We start from the raw sequence: 18,665 nt of genomic DNA on the forward strand, positions 1-18,665 counted from the left end.
CTGCTGCAGCCTGCTTCTGCCATGTCAGCTCTTCTCCTTGGTAACGTAAAATATATAATAATTTAACCCGGTTTCGAATACCACCAATCGCAACGGTCAGATACGTTCCATCCCTTAATCTCTGCCGTCCGATTCCTTAACCACAATGTCAAAAACTCATAACAGAGAGATACATACTCAAACCAAATACTAATGCCTGTATAATAGAGAGAGAATCGAGGGTGCACCAATGCAGTGACACAGCTGTGGAATTTTCAGAGAGAGAGAGAGTTTTTGATTTTTGAATGTAACCGTTAATACATACATAGACGTACATTTTATGCCAGTATAATATTCTAGAGAGAGAGAGAGAGAGAGAGAGAGTTATGCCAGTATAATATTCTAGAGAGAGAGAGAGAGAGAATAATATTGACTAGTGAGACAGGTCTGACATACATTTTCTTCCTTCAGAGAGTAAAGGGAAAGCGTTTTGATTTTTGAATGTAACAGAGTGTTCTCTCTTTCTAACCATTGTCTCGTTGTGTTAAAGCTCGAACACTTTCCAATGGTAAGCTATTTTGAAATTTTTGAAAATCACTAGTCTACTCCAGATTCTTCTCTGTTCTATTTACTGGGATACGTTTGTTACCCGGGGGTTTACAGCTCCACAAGTCAAAATTCTGGGCTTGCAGTTTTCAGCAAGATTTTTCGAAGCTCAATTCTTCAAGTGAAGTGTAACCTATGTTAGCAAAGATTTTTAGAAGTTTAAATCTTTAAAGTAACCCTTTTTAGTGGAATTTTTTGAGCTTCAAGTCTATATTAGGTTGCTTTATCGGAGAAAACATGGTTTTACCTTCTTGTTTCTGAGTCTTTAAGGTTGGTTATAAATAAGAATTTATATTGTTTCATCTCAAAAATTTTTGTGATAGAATTCCAATAGAAGTCTTGTTTACTCATTAATAGAATATAGTTGTTTGTGATTGTGATTTTTTGCTTGCGCAATGCTGAAGCACTAGTGGTGTGTAGTGCTGGCTGATAAAGTTCAATTTTTGAGTGCTTTGAATGATAGGCAAAAGACAAACAGAAGAGACTTGAGGCATTTATTTTTCTTTCTTTTGATTTTTTGGGCATTTTATATTTGGAATATTCTTTGTTGGGTTTTCGGTCCCACATCAGAAATTTGAATACACTCCATTTGTGTACAGCTGGAGATGGAGACCCCATCTTCTCTTCAAAGCAAAGTCTTTTTTCCCCTAATACACTGTATCCACAAGGATGAATGGATGATGATCAAATTGGATTTTGAATTTTTTTTTTTTTTTTTTTTTTTTCAAAAATGAGATTTGTGGGCCAGATGCAAACAATCGTTTTGATAAATTTGGGACTGAATATTGAGTTTTTTCGTGCTCCGACCCCCCAGCAGGTAATTTAAGTGTTGATATTCTGAGAGGGTCAATGAAATTGTTAGGCACTCAGAAATGGCTACTAAACCGATTTTCACCATGTTGATAACTAGTTGGAATGCCTATTGAAGCAAAAATGAAAGTTTAGTGACTAATTCCACCTATGAATTTAGCCTCTCCATGTCACCAATCCTAATTAAAAAAGAGTAATGCTATATGTACAAATTGAGGATCATTCCCATGTGATGTGTCAAGTGCGTGAGGATGAAATGATAAGACCAATTAAATGTGTGAATATGAGACTCACTTTATTGACCTTATTATTTAATGTTGATATGGCATTACTTTTTAGAAAAATGAAGGAATTATCTTCAAGGAATGTGCAATTCACAGGTTGGATAGTAAGTTATCTGGTTTTTTCTTGTTTGATCATTCTACCCCCTAAATTTGTCTCATTGACTTTTTTAACTTGTAACATTTGCATACAACTATTTGATTTTCCATTATGTACGAAGGGTATCCTGGCCATATTACAAATATTTGACACTAGCTTTTACTGGACGGTGCTAATGGCTGTTAGGAAAGTTCCTTCTTTCACTTTCATCAGCTGTCATTTACAGCTTCATCTTTTACCTTTTTAATAAGTTCACTTAAGCAGTAATTAAATATGAACTCTGCATTTTTATGATCTCATGATATAAAGCTTTCGGTCGACTCACGGGGGCTTCATTAGTTACTTGTATTTATCCGTTGGCTCTCGTTTTATTTTTACCAGCATTTTGTGATCATACAAGATTCTCAGACACCTTAATCTTATCCCCTCCTTGGCTTTATTTATTTGTTGTAGTTCTTTAATGCCTGTATTTTTGTGTTTGATGATTGTAACTGGTCCACGGCTTTAATTTTTTACTATTACAAAATCTGATAGGTATTTTTAAACTTTCCACACCCGGTCCACCACTTGGAAGGTTGGTCATTCCTCTTACGTCCACTTCTCTGCTGACGGATTTACCATTTTATGTAAGCTAATCTATTCTGTCTGCAAAAGTTATTTATTACATGGATAGTTCTCGAATTGAAATCATTGCAATAAATTGGTATTTTGATCCACACACTCGGGTGGATAAAGAGCAGGGTGTAGAAATTTTTTTAAGGGGGGTTAAATATAAATATATATGTAGGGGAAAAATCGTAAATTATCTTTTTAATATGGAAAATCTGGATATTTACTGTTGTTCTCATCCAGTTTATTGTATAAAGTTTTGGTTTCCCTATATTGCAGTTTTTGCTGGATCTTTGATCCTTCCCTATACTGAAATCATGGTCGAAGACGGTGGACTTGATGCTACTATTGATGCCCTTTCGACTGAAGAATGGCTTTCTTGTGCAAAGAGGCTTGTTCCGATTGCTTTGGAGAAGGCAAAGGAGGCTAAAGGGTTCCGTGGGAAGTGGAAGATGATAATATTAAAATTGGAACAAATGCCCTCACAGTTGTCAGATTTGGCTAGCCATCCTTGCTTCTCAAAGAGTGTGCTTTGTAAGGAGCAATTGCAAGCTGTCTCAAAAACATTGAACGATGCAATTTGTCTAGCCAGGTTGTGTGTGAAGGAGAAATATGAGCGGAAGCTTCAAATGCAAAGTGATCTAGATGCTTTGTTGGGGAAACTTGATTTGAATTTGCGTGATTGTGGTCTCTTGACCAAAACTGGAGTGCTCGGTGAGGTTACTTTGCCGTCAGCAGTAGCAAGAACTTTGCCCGAACTGGAGTCGGGAATTCATGGCAATATAAGAGAGTTGCTTGCCCGTCTTCAGATTGGACATTTAGAGGCTAAACAAAAGGCTCTTGATAATCTCTTAGAAGTCATGAAAGAGGATGACAAGCATATCTTGGCCTTTTTGGGAAGAAGCAATGTCGCGGCTTTAGTACAATTGCTTACGGCTACTTCTCCTCGAATAAGAGAAAAAACAGTTACCGTTATCTGCTTGCTTGTAGAATCTGGAAGTTGTGAGAATTGGCTTGTTTCAGAAGGCGTGCTTCCACCCCTAATAAGACTTGTGGAATCTGGTAGTGCCTTGGGTAAAGAGAAGGCCATGATTTCTCTCCAAAGGTTGTCCACATCAGCGGAAACAGCTCGTTCAATAGTCGTGCATGGTGGGGTCCAGCCTCTGATTGACATCTGTCGAACTGGTGATTCCGTTTCACAAGTAGCTGCAGCTTGTACCTTAAAGAATATATCTGCTGTGCCCGAGGTTCATCAAGCACTTGCTGACGAAGGAATTGTAAAGGTAACTATTGATCTTCTTGAATCCGGAACTCTGCTGGGATCGAAGGAGCATGCAGCTGAATGCTTGCAAAATCTCACTTCAAGTAACAAGAATCTTCGGAGGTCTGTTATTTCTGAAGGTGGCGTAAAAAGCCTGCTCGCGTATTTGGATGGTCCGTTGCCTCAAGAATCTGCAGTCGGGGCATTGAAAAATTTGATTGGCTCGATCTCAATGGACGTTTTGATTGCACTAGGTCTTCTCCCAAGGTTGGTTCGCGTGCTTAAATCAGGCTCGCTTGGTACGCAGCAGGCTGCGGCATCAGCAATCTGTCAAATCTGCACTTCTACTGAAATGAAAAGATTAGTCGGTGAATCTGGATGCATTCCTCTTCTCATTAAGATGTTGGAGGCTAAATTGAATAACACTAGGGAGGCTGCTGCACAAGCAATTTATAGCTTGATGACCGAATCCCAGAATTGTCAAGAAGTTAAAAAAGACGACAAAAGTGTGCCGAATTTGGTAGCTTTGCTCGATCCAAGTCCTCAAAACACGGCAAAAAAATATGCTGTTTCCTGTCTTATGTTGCTCTCCTCGAGCAAAAAATGTAAGAAGCTGATGATTTCATACGGTGCCATTGGCTATCTCAAGAAGCTGACAGACATGGAGATTCCGGGCGCCAAGAAACTGCTTGAGCGTTTGGAAAGAGGTGTGTTGAAAAGCTTGTTCAGCAAAAAGTAGGAGGAGAACAGAATGTTTAAAGTACAATGTTGGTATAATTTTATGACATTGTCTAAATAAATCAAAATAGTGATCAATGCTATCATCTCTGATGCATAACCTTGCACGTCTATGTAATCCACGTCTCATTTCGTACTCTGAAAAGATCAATATATGTGTTCTACAAGTAGAATACTACTAGTTTTATGATCATATATGTAAATTATTATGGTTAAATCTTTGCAAAGCATGATAAATCCCATCGTGTATTCGCAGCAGCGGAGCCAGGGGAAGACTTTTTTTTTGTTAGCTATAAGGGAAAAAATTCTATAATGGCGTGGGAATTTGGGGAAACTAATCGAGTGTCTTCATTTAAAACGAAGATACATTCGAAGAACGAATTTAATTGAGGAGTCAGAATCAAGAAAAATAATTGCATTGATCATCAAGTTAGAGTCAAGAAAAAGAATCGAGTCGATCAAGCTTGATGACCGAGAAAAGAACAATAAATAATCAAATTACAAAACGAGTGAACTCTTAATAGAGACTTGTTATATCATGTTGCTTATAAGTATGTTGTAATCTTTGCTAAAGATAAATTATTACAAAAAGTGAAATTACACAACATGTGACTTTTCTTCTGAAAAAGTGACGCGTCATCACTCAATAATACAAAAAATAAAAATAAAAAAATAAATGAAATTGCTATGTAGCATCGCTAATGCTTATCTAGTCTAAATGACAGGTTCAAGATTATTGTACTAAAATATACTGGGATTATGTTGTTCAAAACTAATAACAATAAATAAATAACTAAATAAATAAATAATAAATAATTGGTCCATGCTTGCATGGCATGAGTGAACCATGTGACGACAGTATGGTACAAAATTTTGACTTTTTTGACCCTTTTTTATCATTGCAAATTTGAACTTGGCGACTTTTCATTTGATTTTTGGCATCTTTTCGTACTTCTGATCGATGACTATGTATAGGAGTCATATTTGAGGGAAAGATGTTAGAAAAATATCTTGCAATCCATACTTTGTTCTAAGAACAATCAAATTTCGATTAACATTCATATCTTCGTGTTCTTCAAGTTTTGAAAAATTTCATCTTGTGATTTGATGAAATTCTTTATAAGACTTGTTATAATCCTTCAAATCATTTGTCGGAATACCTTTAAACATCTCGAAAACACCAGAGAAGGGGCAAATAATGTTTGAGGACAGTGATCCCGCGTTCAAACTTTCACATTTGTTGATACAAATTTTGTTTTGATCCATCTTGTTGCCATATTCTCTTGTGGTCTTCTTTTTCTCCATCTCTTAATTTATTTCTAACAATCTCAAACGTTATTTTCCTTCCAATGGAGAACGAGACTATAATGACAACCATCAAACTTATGAATGAAGACTTGGTGCGGTTGGATCGATTCAATGGTACAAATTTCATGCGGTGGCAAGACAAGTTGAAATTTCTATTTACTGAATTGAAGATCTTCTATATTTTGAACCCAGAATTGGTGCCACTACCGGAACCAACAAATGGAGAGACCAAGGCAGTCAAGGCTGAAAGAAGAAACGACAAGAAGATGAATTGATATGCCGCGGTCACATACTAAATGCATTGTCAGACCGTTTATATGACTTATACACAAACATAACTTCTGCAAAGGAAATCTGGGAAACATTGGAGAGTAACTACAAAGCGGTAGAGGAAGGTACCAAGAAGTTTTTGATTTCTAAATACTTCGACTTTAAATTCCTTGATAATATCCCTCTTCTTCCCCAAGTACACGAATTGCAAATCATTGTCAACAAACTAAAGGCGGTAAAGATTGAAATCCCGGAGACTTTTCAAGTGGGAGCCATAATTGCTAAACTCCCAGGGGCTTGGAAATGATACCGGAAGAAGATCATGCATAGTTCCAAAGAACAAAAAATGATATCGGAAGAAGATCATGCACAGTTCCAAAGATTATTCTTTGGAACAATTGCAAAAGTATCTTTGGATTGAGGAAGAATCCAGATTGCGTGACAAGAATGAAAACTCCTTTGAGGGAACTTCCAAAGCCAATGCTGTTGAAAAATCTGAACCACCGGCAAAATTCAATAAGAGGAAGCCTTCGAGGAACATTAACAAGTCCAAGAAGAAGACCAAAGAAGGGTGTTTTGTGTGTGAAAAATCTGGACAATATGCAAAAGATTGTAGATACCGAAAACAAAATAACTTCAAGGGCAAAGTGAACTCCACCCAAGAGGATAAGATCGTGGCCACTGTAAGTGAAATAAATGCAATCAAAGGAAAGGTTCTCGGGTGGTGGTATGATACTTGTGTTACTGTACATGTATCATATGATGAAACTGTATTCAAAACATATCATGAGGTGGATGGAGACCAAGAGATTCAAATGGGCAACGAAGTTCGATCCAAGGTTATTGGAAAGGGAAATGTTGATATCATCTTCACTTTTGAGAAAACCATTACCCTTACCAATGTACTACTACATGTTCCGGATATGAATAGAAATTTAGTAAGTGGTAATCTCTTAGAAAAATTGGGTATCAAATGTGTGTATAAATTCTGTAAGCTTGTACTCTCCCTTAATAGAAGATTTGTTAGAAAGGCTATTCTAGTGAAGGAATGGTCAAACTTTGTACCGTTGACAAGAAAATGAATAAAACTAATTTTGTTTAAGTTGTTGATTTATTTTTATTATGGCATGCTAGATTAGGACATATTGGTAAAATTACTATGAAACGTATGAAAAAATGTGAGTTGATTTCATATGATGAAAATAATGAACATAAATATAAAACATGTGTGGAATAAAAAATGGCTAAAAAGCCATATTAAAATGTGAAAAGGAGAAAAAAGACCTCTAATACTTGGAATTAAATTATACAGATATATGTGAATTAAATGACATGTTAACTAGATATTGAAATAGACACTTCATTACTTTTATTGATGATTTTTCTAGATATACATATGTGTATTTGATGAAACATAAATATGAAGTTTTTGACATATTTAAGGTGTATAAAAATGAAGTTAAAAATCATTTAGGAAAGAAAATAAAGATCCTAAGAAGTGATAGAGGTGATGAATACTTTTTTAGTGAATTTAATTTATATTGTGAATAATATGGCATAATTCACCAATGTTCTGTAGAACCTTAGTAGAAACGATTAATGACATGCTTATATATGCTAAATTTCTATTTAATTTATGAGGCGAAACTTTATTAAGTGCATGTAGGATACTTAATAGGATTCCTTTTAAACGTACAAAGGTTTCTCCTTATAAATTGTGGAAATGAAGAAAACTAAACATTGGATACTTTAAAGGGTGGGGGTGTCTTACTTATTGTAAGAACACAAATCCTAATAGGACCAAATTGGGTCTAAGAGGCATTAAATGTGCTTTTGTTGGATATGCTAATAATAGTAAATCTTACAGATTGCTAAACTTGGAGACCAGTGTGATTATCGAATCAAGTGATGTACAGTTCTTTGAAGATTTGTTATCATCGGATAATGAATTGAAGGAAAATACTGGAAACATCCCTAACTTAAGTGGAACACATAATGAAATGTCTTCTAAAGATGTTGATGATCTAGTAAACCACGAAGAAGTAAGAGAATTCAAGTCGAGAAGTCTTTGCGACCGGATGAAATTGATTCTCAACTTATCTCCTTTTACTCAGTAAAAGGAAATGAGTTGAATGTGTAAGAACGATTCCTTTTATTTTACAAGTGGAAACCGACCCTAAAACATATAAAGAAGCTATGGCTTCTCGTGATAGTATTTTTTGGAAAGATGCAATTAAAGATGAAATGAATTTGATAATGTCTAATAAAACATGAAAATTTGTCGATTTACCACCAGGATCCAAATCTATTTGATGTAAATGAGTATTTAGGATGAAATATAATGCTGATGGCTCTCTAAATTCTTTCAGGGCTAAATTAGTAGTTAAAGGATATCGACAAAAGAAGGGAATAGACTATTTTGACACTTATGCACCGGTAGCTAGAATAACATCGATTATGATATTATTTGCATTGACTTCAATAGATGACTTGTATGTTCATCAAATGGATGTTAAGATGACATTCTTAAATGAGGATCTCGATGAAGAGGTCTATATGGAGCAACCCGAAGAGTTCATTCTACCTGAAAATGAACATAAGGTATGCAAGTTAGTAAAATCATTATATGATTTGAAGCAGACACCTGAGAAATGGCATGAAAAGTTTGACTTAGCAATTATATCATTCAGATTTAAACATAATAGTATAGATAAATGTTTATATACTAAAATGTGTGATGATTACGTAACATTTATATGCTTGTATGTTGACGATATGTTGATTATAAGTAATCACATGGACGGTATAAAAGAAACGAAGAGCTTTCTATCTTTCACATTCAAAATGAAGGATCTTGGACAGGTGGATACCATTTTAGGTATCAAAGTCACAAAGACTAGTGAGGGTTGTGACCTAAGTCAATCACATTACATCGTGATTATGATAAACAAGTTCAAACACTTGAACGTAAAAGAATATAGTACTCCAATTGATCCAAGTTCAAAACTCGTAAAGAATGATGGGAGGGTGATTGATCAATTGGATTATGCTAGTGCTATTGGAAGTTTTATGTATGCAGTTCAGTACACAAAATCGGATATAGCATATGCTATTAGTAAACTTAGTAGATTTATTAGCAATCCAAGCAAAAATCATTGGAGGGTCATTGAGAGAGTTCTTGGATATTTAAAGAAAACTAAGAACTTAGGCCTGCAATATACTAAATTCCCCGCATTATTGGAAGAATTTACTGATGCTAGTTGGATATCTAGCACGGGTGAAAATAAATCCACCCCATGTTGGGTGTTAACTCTAGAAGGATGTGCTGTTTCTTGGAAATCAACGAAACAAACATGCAAAACACAATCGACTATGGAATCAAAATTCGTAGCCCTATCGGATACCGAGAAAGAAGTTGAGTGGCTTAAGGATATCTTCTATGAGATACCTTTGGGATCGAAGAATATTTCTTCAATACCTATTATGTGTGATAGTCAAGCCACATTAACAAAAGCATACAACGAGGTATACAACGAAAAGTCTAGACATATGAGTCTTAGACATGACTATATAAGGAAATTAATCAAGGATGAAATAATATTCTTAAATTATGTAAGGTCAATTGAGAATTTGGCGAATCATTTGACTAAACCTCTAAATAGAGATTTAGTAGCATCTATTTCGAGTAGGATTGTGTTGAAACTCCTTAACTAAAAGGTTTATCAATGACAGCAACCCTACCCGTCGTTACTCAAAAGGTAATTTACGGGTTCAAAAGATAACAACAAGTGATTCGATATGTGGATAGTTGTAGTATTATTAAAATTCACAATAATCCTATCATAATTAAAATAATGCTAGTTGTTACTAAAATGAGGGATGGGCTTTTTAAGCTTTGAATGAAGTTCAGTGCTAAAACACAAGTACCTCTAAAAGTAACAAAGGTACTGAAAGAATTTCACCTAAACAATTTTCAAGGTGGTGCCTCCTTAATAGAGAGTTGGAGTTTCTCTCTTAAAAGATTGTTGAAAAGGATAAGCGCAAGGCCATAAAAGCGCTTAGCGAGTTATGAGGAACTTGAGAACACGTGCTACTCGTGTGTATGTTGTTATCGGTATTGTCATATGGAATAACTTGTTCAAAACTACACACTACCTTTGATTCCGACTATATTTTGTTTGAATTATACTATGATTAGATTCAAATCGAAAAATATCTTCTAAGAACAATCAAATCCAGATTTACATTCATATCTTTGTGTTTTTCAAGTTTTGGAGAATTTCATCTTGTGTTTTAGTGAAATTCTTTACAAAGTTTGTTATAATCCTTCAAACCATTTATCGGAATACCTTTAAACATCTTGAAAACATTGGAGAAGGGGCAAATAACGTTTGAGGACAGTAATCCCGCGTTCAAGCCTTCACATTTGTTGATACAAATTTTGTTTTGATCCATCTTGTTGTCATATTCTCTTGTGATTTTCTTTTTCTCCATCTCTCAATTTATTTCCAACAAAATATTGAATAATACTATGTAACCCCATTGGCGTTATAACTCCAATTATGTAGTATTAGGTGATATGTTAAATTAAAAGTGAAATTAAATTACTTATTTAATTGTATTTATCATTTAATATTACATTAATGCTATATAGACTGGGGTTATAATTCTAATGAGGTTAAATAGTATTACTCTAAAATATTATCTTTGTATTTTAAATTTTAAAAGAAAAATCCTTTGAAACACGACTGATGCTTAGTTGCAAATTAGGTGATAATAGCTCTTACTACTTCATTGTCTAATAAATTAATTGGATAATGAATTATGATTTTCTCCGTCGCTCAATCTAATGCAAAGCATTAGTGTTACTTCCCAGATAAATCAAGAGATCCAAATAAAAGTCTAACTCGCACTCTGAACCGTTGGATCAACTTCAGTGGGGGCCCATAATGAATATGTCAAAGGCCCTTCGCTGACGTCCGAAGCCTATCATAAACTGCACCGTTTATTAAATCCAATGATTGGAGAGACATTGCATCATCGGTCCTCAATTTATTGCCAGTGTAATAAATTTATCTCTAATCTTTTAAAATAAGCAAATTTGTCTTCAACCCAACATTATAGATGTATAGTATGCCCTTGTTTGAGCCCCATTATTTTGGGAAGAATGAATTTTTGAATAGTGTATTGATGAAAAATGTGTGGTTAAAAAATAAGAAATTTTTTTGAATTTGTGTGTAATATTATTTTATTGAAAAATGTGTGATTGAAATGATATTAAAATACTGTTGAAAAATGTATTTTTTCAGAAGAATGGGGTTCAAACAGGGGCTATATATAATTACAAAAACCATCCAAGTCTTTGAAAAATGTTACTTGATCTTCATCTATTCAACGTTTGAAGTGAAGTTTTGTTCCCAAATTGAATTCGTAGTCCTAAATTTGAAACTGGGATATGTTTTAGGAAGTTATATTTGACAAATATGGTTTTTACCATTTGATGGCACTTGTCAAAAGAGAACTACACCAATTATAGGATAGAAATTGAGAAACAATTTAACTATTAGGCAAAAATTTGAAAGCTAGTAAACTGCCACCAAATTTTGCAGTTTACTTCCGAAACCAAAAAATTTACTCATTTAACTTTTAAATTTTAATATTTTATCACTAGTTCAATACCTATTTGACTCATTTAATCCTTTATCAATTCTTTTTTTAGGTCAATACATAAATTGACTTTAAAATGTTGGTTATTGGAGGCTAGTTGTGCAATTTTATTGAGATATTGAGAATCATTTTGTTATTAATTGAAGATGGAGGACCAATTTACTACTTAAACAATAAGTGCAGACCAACTCCGCAATATATCTTTAATTGAAGTCAAATTTCGCCAATTAATATTATATTTTCCCCCTTTTTCTTTCAGAAATATCAAAAATGAAAAATAGAAAAAGCCTTTATCACTCGGCCTCTATCTTTAATGTTCATCGAACAACATTGATAAATATATTTGAGAGTGAGAGAGAAAATCGGGAAGTTCGAGACAATAGCCCCGGCATAGTCCCCGGTAATAACCACTATTACTATTTATAGATGTTAATTCACACTCGTGTATTTGGTTTAATTTGTGTAAAACCGTAGATTTTTCTCCGAATCCTTATAGATCTATTCAGGTACGAAAATGGTTGTTTTGTCGATTCTTATTGTTTAATTTTGTATTGGGAATGATGGAATTATTTTGGTGATTTTGGCTTTGAGCTGAACTTAATTGTCGCGACTGAGGATTTTACAAAAAAAAAAAAAAAAAAAAAAAAAATTTTGCAATGAAATGTTATAGAGAGAGTTTAAAAGCTATGTTTCTGATTATTAATATATCATGTTAGTTGATACTAAATAGATGTGATTACAAGTTAACAAGTTAATTGAAAGAACTCTTGCTAAATTTTACGTGAAACCTATTAGTGGTATAGAAGGATAACAAAAGGCCGTGTTGAATGAATCTAAGACACTATTAGATTTGCCACTTCATATAATATTGGCAGCTTCTGCTCAATGTTTCACGTTACAAGCAAATATATGATTGACACCGGAGACATCAAACCGTGATCCTTTAGGTTTTTTATTATTATTATTTTTAAAGTTCAGGTTATGCTTCTCTTATCTATTTGCTTTACTATAACTTCTTTACCTGATCAAAATGCTTCCAAATCCTACCATACTGCACGTGGCTGTAACTGATAAGGAAAGGAAAAACTGAGAAAAGATAATAAAATATAAAAAAGTTAGTATGAGTCGCTGCCGAGGAGAAATCGAAAATCTTAAATTAACTAATATAAATTTATAATGCTGAGTTTTTGCCTCAAGAATGGAGTCATCAAAACAAATTTTGACGAGTGGAGTATTTAAAGGGATGTGGATTGCTGTCAAAACTCTGGTTATATGGAAGAGGAAAAGCAGAAGTTTAATTTGAACATGTCATGGATCCTTTGATATTGGTGTAGAATTGATTGAAAATCAGGTATAATGTAGGGTTAGGTGAAAATTTTAATTGTGCACCGTGGGTGAAAGCAATATAATCCTTCTACCAATATCGCATTATTTGATCCTCCATTAGAGAAAAGTTCACTCCACTGAAGGCACTTAATCCGTATTCTAATGGTCTATGGCATCATCCTTGCAATCTGATTTGGTAATGCCTTTCTCGTGTTCCTGCTTTGCTGACATCTTTCACATCGGTGTTGGGGGGGTTTCGGAGTTTGATAGCTGATAGTTTGCAGCTCTAAGTCCTGCATAAAATGTTTAATTCCTCGCACTTGGTTTTGTGCTCAGATATGAATTGCTGTAGCATCATAGTCCACAATATAATCTGTAACCCTAGATATGTTGCAGGTGGCCTCATTCATAAAGCCTATTACATTATTCTTACTCTTTGAGGTACAATTGGGTTTGGTCATAACGATTCATTTATTGTTTGCGAAATCGTGCAGATATATTGTTTCTTTTATGTTGAAATTATCTGCCTGGGGGTGAAATGTTCAGTTCAGCTGAATGAAATCAGTTCGTTTCTTGACCTTTCAGGTTGACCAAGATAAAATATGAGTACATTGGATGTAGCTAGAACAGAGCTTGCTCTTGCGGTTTTGTATCTGAACAAAGCCGAAGCGAGGGACAAGATATGCAGGGCAATCCAATATGGTTCAAAATTTGTAAGTAATGGAGAGCCAGGCACAGCCCAAAATGTTGACAAATCCACCAGCTTGGCACGAAAAGTGTTCCGTCTGTTCAAGGTAAACTCTACTTGTATGTTTCCAGTTGTTGTTGTGATGCGTGTCTGTTTTACATGGTATGTTCTTGTGGTTTCTGAAGGTATTTTATGCTTCATATCAAATTTCTTCCCATCCTTGCCTTTTTATGTGTATTCATGTGTGAAGAATAGAGCTTTTATATGCTGTACCATGGAATACAAGGAGCTGTTATTATCATCTATATGTTCTTGACAAGTTTTCATCTTTGTTCATTTTACAGTTTGTAAATGATCTGCATGCTCTCATTAGTCCTACTGCTCCAGGAACTCCACTTCCTCTGGTTTTGTTGGGAAAGGTATTCACATCTTAATTGTGGAATTCTACCCATTCCTCCTCTCTCTCTCTCTCTTTATTGGTCTTAACGTGTTCTGCTGGTGTTTGTTTCAGTCTAAAAATGCATTATTGTCCACGTTCTTGTTTCTTGATCAAATTGTGTGGCTTGGCAGGACTGGCATATACAAGGTATGCTTTGAATTTCTCTTCTCTAGTTTGACAATAGTTTGGAAAATGATTATACAATAAATATAAGCTAGAGAGCTCTAAATCAACCTTTTTATGCAGAACAAAGAAAAAACAGAACTAATTGGAAGGATATCCCTTTTCTGTTGGATGGGCTCTTCAATTTGTACCACTCTTGTTGAGGTATGATGGACTGTCCTTGTCCAGCCTTGTGGCTTTGACATAATTTTACTGTAATCAGTGCTTACAAGTTAAAACCATGGACTTAATGTCTGGTGTACTTCATCATGTGTGACGGCAGATTGCGGAACTTGGGAGGCTTTCAGCTTCAATGAAGAAGTTAGAGAAGGAACTTAAGAACACGAATAAATACAAGGTCTTCTCGTTGTTGACCTGCTGAACTAATTGGCAGTTCTTACCCTTTATGTAATCTGGATGATATAGTCTATATGGTGGGTTTATTTTTGTTGCATTTCCATTGCAGAATGATCAGTACCGCAGTAAGCTTCAAAAGTCAAATGAGAGATCTCTAGCCTTTGTTAAAGCAGTCATGGATATTGTTGTTGCTGCTGGGTTGCTTCAACTGGCACCCAAGAAGGTCACTCCTCGTGTAACAGGTGCCTTCGGATTTGGTAGCTCGCTCATCTCTTGTTATCAGGTACCCACCAATTTCTTTTTAATGTTTTGTCGTCATTTTGAAGTAAATGACCGAGGTCATGTTTGGCTATGTTTAAAAAGTTTACTTATAACTGAATAAGTTTTTTTCAAAATAAAGATTTTTTTAATCGATCAAAGTATTTTGATGGTCAAGTCAAGAGTACTTTCAAAATGAGTTTTTTTTTTTTTTTTTTTTTTTTTGGGGGTAATTCGAGTAGGAAAAAGGTAACTTACCCAATTGTATTTGGAAACGCATTTCACTTTTTAAAGATTAGCCAGACACGCTCAAATGCCAAATCACCATCTTATGAGGACCAATTGCTTTCAAAACATGAAAACTTCAAAGTTCAAAATTAGCATGCCATTTTAATTAATTTTCAGGCTAGTTAGAACGAAGATTACTGATAACTAGGAAGTTTTTTGGGGGCAGATAGAATGTAGTAATATTTTCAGGAACATTTATAATAAATTCATGTATACAAGTTCACAACTTACATGATTGGATGACAAAAGTCTCAGGGAGGTTTATCTGCCACCTTGCAAGTTGCAATAGTATGTTTGCTTACAGTTGCTCTGAGTTTTGATAACGAAATACTTTTCTTGCAGTTGCTTCCATCACCAGTGAAGGCCAAGACACCCTGAAGGATATACCTGCTCAACAAGCCTTAGTGTTGCTAAATTAATTATTTACACAAGAAAGCTATGTGATTTTGAGCAATATGCCGACAAGTTCGGTATGGTTTAAGATTTCACTTTGTTTTAACCCCACTGTCATTGTTCATTTTGCCTCCTATTACTCTATAATAATATGTGGCATCTCATTTTAGCTATGTGTTCATCAGTTGCATTTCTTGCTGATTTACACACCACAGTGTGATCCCACCCCGCCCACCAAATTCCTAGCTCTCTTCCATTGTGAAACTGTCCTATTCTTACCATGGGATTATCTTTCTTTCTTCTTTTTTTCATATCTATACTTCGGGATATAAAAGCGGATGGTATCATAGAGATTGTTGACATACCTTGGGTTTGCTAGATTTGACACAAATTGCTAAGATTTGTTGGGTGAGTTTGTCGTGAGTGAAAATCTTTATATTGGTCGACTAGTGTTTATTGGTCTTTATAGGCATTGCGTTAGCGTCCCATTTCATATACCCTTACACCCTGTCGCACTTGAGAAGCTCAAAGAATAGCTAAATCCTGAAGTTCTCAAATTCATGAAGAGATGGTATTACCTTAGCAATTGGGGTTTTTGGACTTTCAGTTTGTGGGATGGGATATCCGTAGTCGAGAAGAAAACCACCTATTTGCCTACCAATAAACTTCTACCTCGTATTATAGCGTGCACTTTTGGGACTGCACACTTGCAGGAAGGAAGTGCGAGCTTGATGTAAATAGGTACAATATGTCTTGCTTTATAGTTTGAGAAAGCAAGGATTGGAGCAGGTTAGAGATGTGACCACATGGTTATAATTTGTTTTCTCCACAATGGTTAAATAGGTTTATGAATGACTTCATGTTTAAGATTGCTTATCTCACCACTAAGAGCGTCTCTAATGTAACCGTGGATTGATTAAAAAATTGTCATGCAAGTAAAAATAGATGGTTGTCAAGAAGATCCTTCTCTTTAATGGAAGCTGACGACGACTTTGTCAAACTTACGTGTGATAGAAAATAAAATTAATATTTTCTTTTGAGATTTAAAATATTTAGTTGTGATTATGTTTCTATTAAGAAAATAAAGGACAATACATAGGATTCATTTTCAATTAATTTTTAATTTAAGTGTCTACTTATTGACTTTAATGTTAGTGTATCTTAAGTCTTTCAACTTTCATGTCACAATGTGTTGGTGATAAAATATAATATCACAAAGCTAATGGTCGTTAGCCCTATGGTTGATCGAAAGTCCTGTGCCACTTTCACTCCAATCTATCTGACATTCAATCCATCTTTGTCGAGCCAGTTCATAACAAAATGTTAGACCAAGGCTGACACAACCGAATTCTTATGGCATCATATAATTTTCTGGTCGATGAAAATTAATCCGTCAATTTAAGAAAACTCAACATTCATTGACAACACATCCTCCTAATTCGCACTGGGCCAAACGAAGCGCTCATGTTTTTCTAATTAACATTAGGTCCTTGATTGGTTTAGCTTAAAACTTGAATTAAAATTTAAGTTAAAATAAAAAATAATTTATAGAATAATATTATAAGCACAAATGGTGCTAAAGAACCAGTTTATGTGACTACACTAGATAGATTGAATTAATTGAATCACATGACATTATATTTAAATAAATTTATCATTGGATGTAATGCAATTTTCACCTAAATTGATGCTTGATACTAGTTATGCTGAGTAATTAAAATCACATATTTCATGGGATATGTATATTTTTAACCACATATTATATCATTTTTTAAAATATGCTAAAAATTAAATTTTTATCTAAATTAAACTGGGGTGCATAGAAAGGATTATTCTATATGTACACCTGGGTGTAACCTAAGTGACAATTCATCATTGATTATTTTATATGTATATCAGGATTTACAAGCATAAACTAGATAGAAAAATGTCTACAAATGACCAAAAGGAAAAAGGTAGGTACCATTTTGTCCAAAATTTACTATTCTAAACTAGTTGATGGTAACCATTTAAAATTTAAAATAAAATAATTAGAAAAGGTAATTTATAAAATATTTACTTTTTTTCTTTCTCCTTTTTCGTAGCTCTTTCACCCTCCATGTTTCTTTGCTTGTTAGTCGTTCCTTATTTGCCTTTTTACCTTTCCTGCCTTGTTTGGCTTGGAAAACTTTTATGGCATGATTCGTTTTTATTTCCTCTTCGCCGGCTCGATCTCTCCTTTCACTTTTCTCTTGGCCCGGCCGTAATTAAGAATTTGATCTTAATTCCCAATATAAAAAGAAGTAACAATGAATATGTATAAAATGAAGATGATGGATGGCATCAAATTTATTATCATCTCATTTTATTATTATTATTTTTTATTATCAATTTTGTCACTTCTATTAAATGCTTTCTAGTAGAGGTTTTTTCAATAATCTTAAGAGGATAGGGAATAGGGGCCAATTGACAATTAGGTTTTCACTCTATTAAAGCTATATGGCTGCAGTGTTATTCTTTTGACTTTGTTTTAATAAAAATTAACATATTGTGATTTGTGAGAATTTTCTTGATTGAAATGGTATTCATGAGCGAATTAATATTTTGTGATTACGTCTTATTAATTTTGTTCGATTTTGTCTGAGCCACAATGAAACGAACTCACTAGGTTCAGAGAATTACGACTCAACTGAGCATAGTGGTGCAAAAGAACGACCTCAACACGATTCAATATTGTATGAATTGTTATCGGTAATCGTTAATAGATAATCATTTATTCTATTTAAATTTTTTATGTTTATTATTGAAAATCCTATTAGAATTTATTTATTTTTTTTTTGAAGAACTACGATTTACTTGAATTGTCTTTCATCACTAGTTTATCCGAGGAAATAAATACCAATATTTAAACAAATCCTTGTAATTGTGATACTAATTTCTTATAATATTATTCAACGGCTAGTTGTATTCTGAAAAATATACCTGGGAAACTGTGTGCTTATAAACTACTGAATCACAGAGAACATAGATACAGGGGACAACGAGGGTCAAAAAGGGGACAACGACAAATTATATATAGCCGTTGCACCCACAATATTGTATTATTTAATTTACCACCCGTTTGACCACATATTTGAAAATGAAAA

At 34.2% G+C, this 18,665-nt stretch overlaps 2 protein-coding genes across 5 annotated transcripts; both read left to right on the forward strand.

Annotated features, from left to right (window-relative positions):
- The first annotated feature begins 388 nt into the window (after positions 1-388).
- On the forward strand, positions 389-4,579 carry LOC111391372 (protein CELLULOSE SYNTHASE INTERACTIVE 1-like). Of its 4 annotated transcripts, none has more exons than XM_023016579.1 (3): positions 389-547; positions 2,311-2,350; positions 2,665-4,579. In XM_023016579.1, exons 1-3 carry the CDS (start codon positions 545-547, stop codon positions 4,383-4,385), a joined length of 1,764 nt encoding a protein of 587 aa, XP_022872347.1. In that variant the 5' UTR covers positions 389-544; the 3' UTR covers positions 4,386-4,579. The 4 variants fall into 4 exon arrangements, with proteins under 4 accessions (XP_022872347.1, XP_022872349.1, XP_022872350.1 ...); XM_023016581.1 differs by having other exon boundaries at positions 391-547; positions 2,311-2,402; XM_023016582.1 differs by having other exon boundaries at positions 408-482; positions 2,311-2,402.
- A 7,312-nt stretch (positions 4,580-11,891) lies between these two features.
- LOC111391376 (peroxisomal membrane protein 11D-like) lies at positions 11,892-15,713 on the forward strand. Its single transcript, XM_023016589.1, has 8 exons — positions 11,892-12,029; positions 13,541-13,749; positions 13,988-14,062; positions 14,155-14,229; positions 14,329-14,409; positions 14,528-14,602; positions 14,711-14,884; positions 15,490-15,713. The coding sequence occupies exons 2-8, from the start codon at positions 13,558-13,560 to the stop codon at positions 15,523-15,525; spliced, it is 708 nt and encodes a 235-aa protein (XP_022872357.1). The 5' UTR covers positions 11,892-12,029; positions 13,541-13,557; the 3' UTR covers positions 15,526-15,713.
- The last annotated feature ends 2,952 nt before the right edge of the window (positions 15,714-18,665 follow it).

This window comes from Olea europaea, unplaced genomic scaffold (genome assembly GCF_002742605.1).
Source record: "Olea europaea var. sylvestris unplaced genomic scaffold, O_europaea_v1 scaffold786, whole genome shotgun sequence".
NCBI classification, from domain to species: domain Eukaryota; kingdom Viridiplantae; phylum Streptophyta; class Magnoliopsida; order Lamiales; family Oleaceae; genus Olea; species Olea europaea.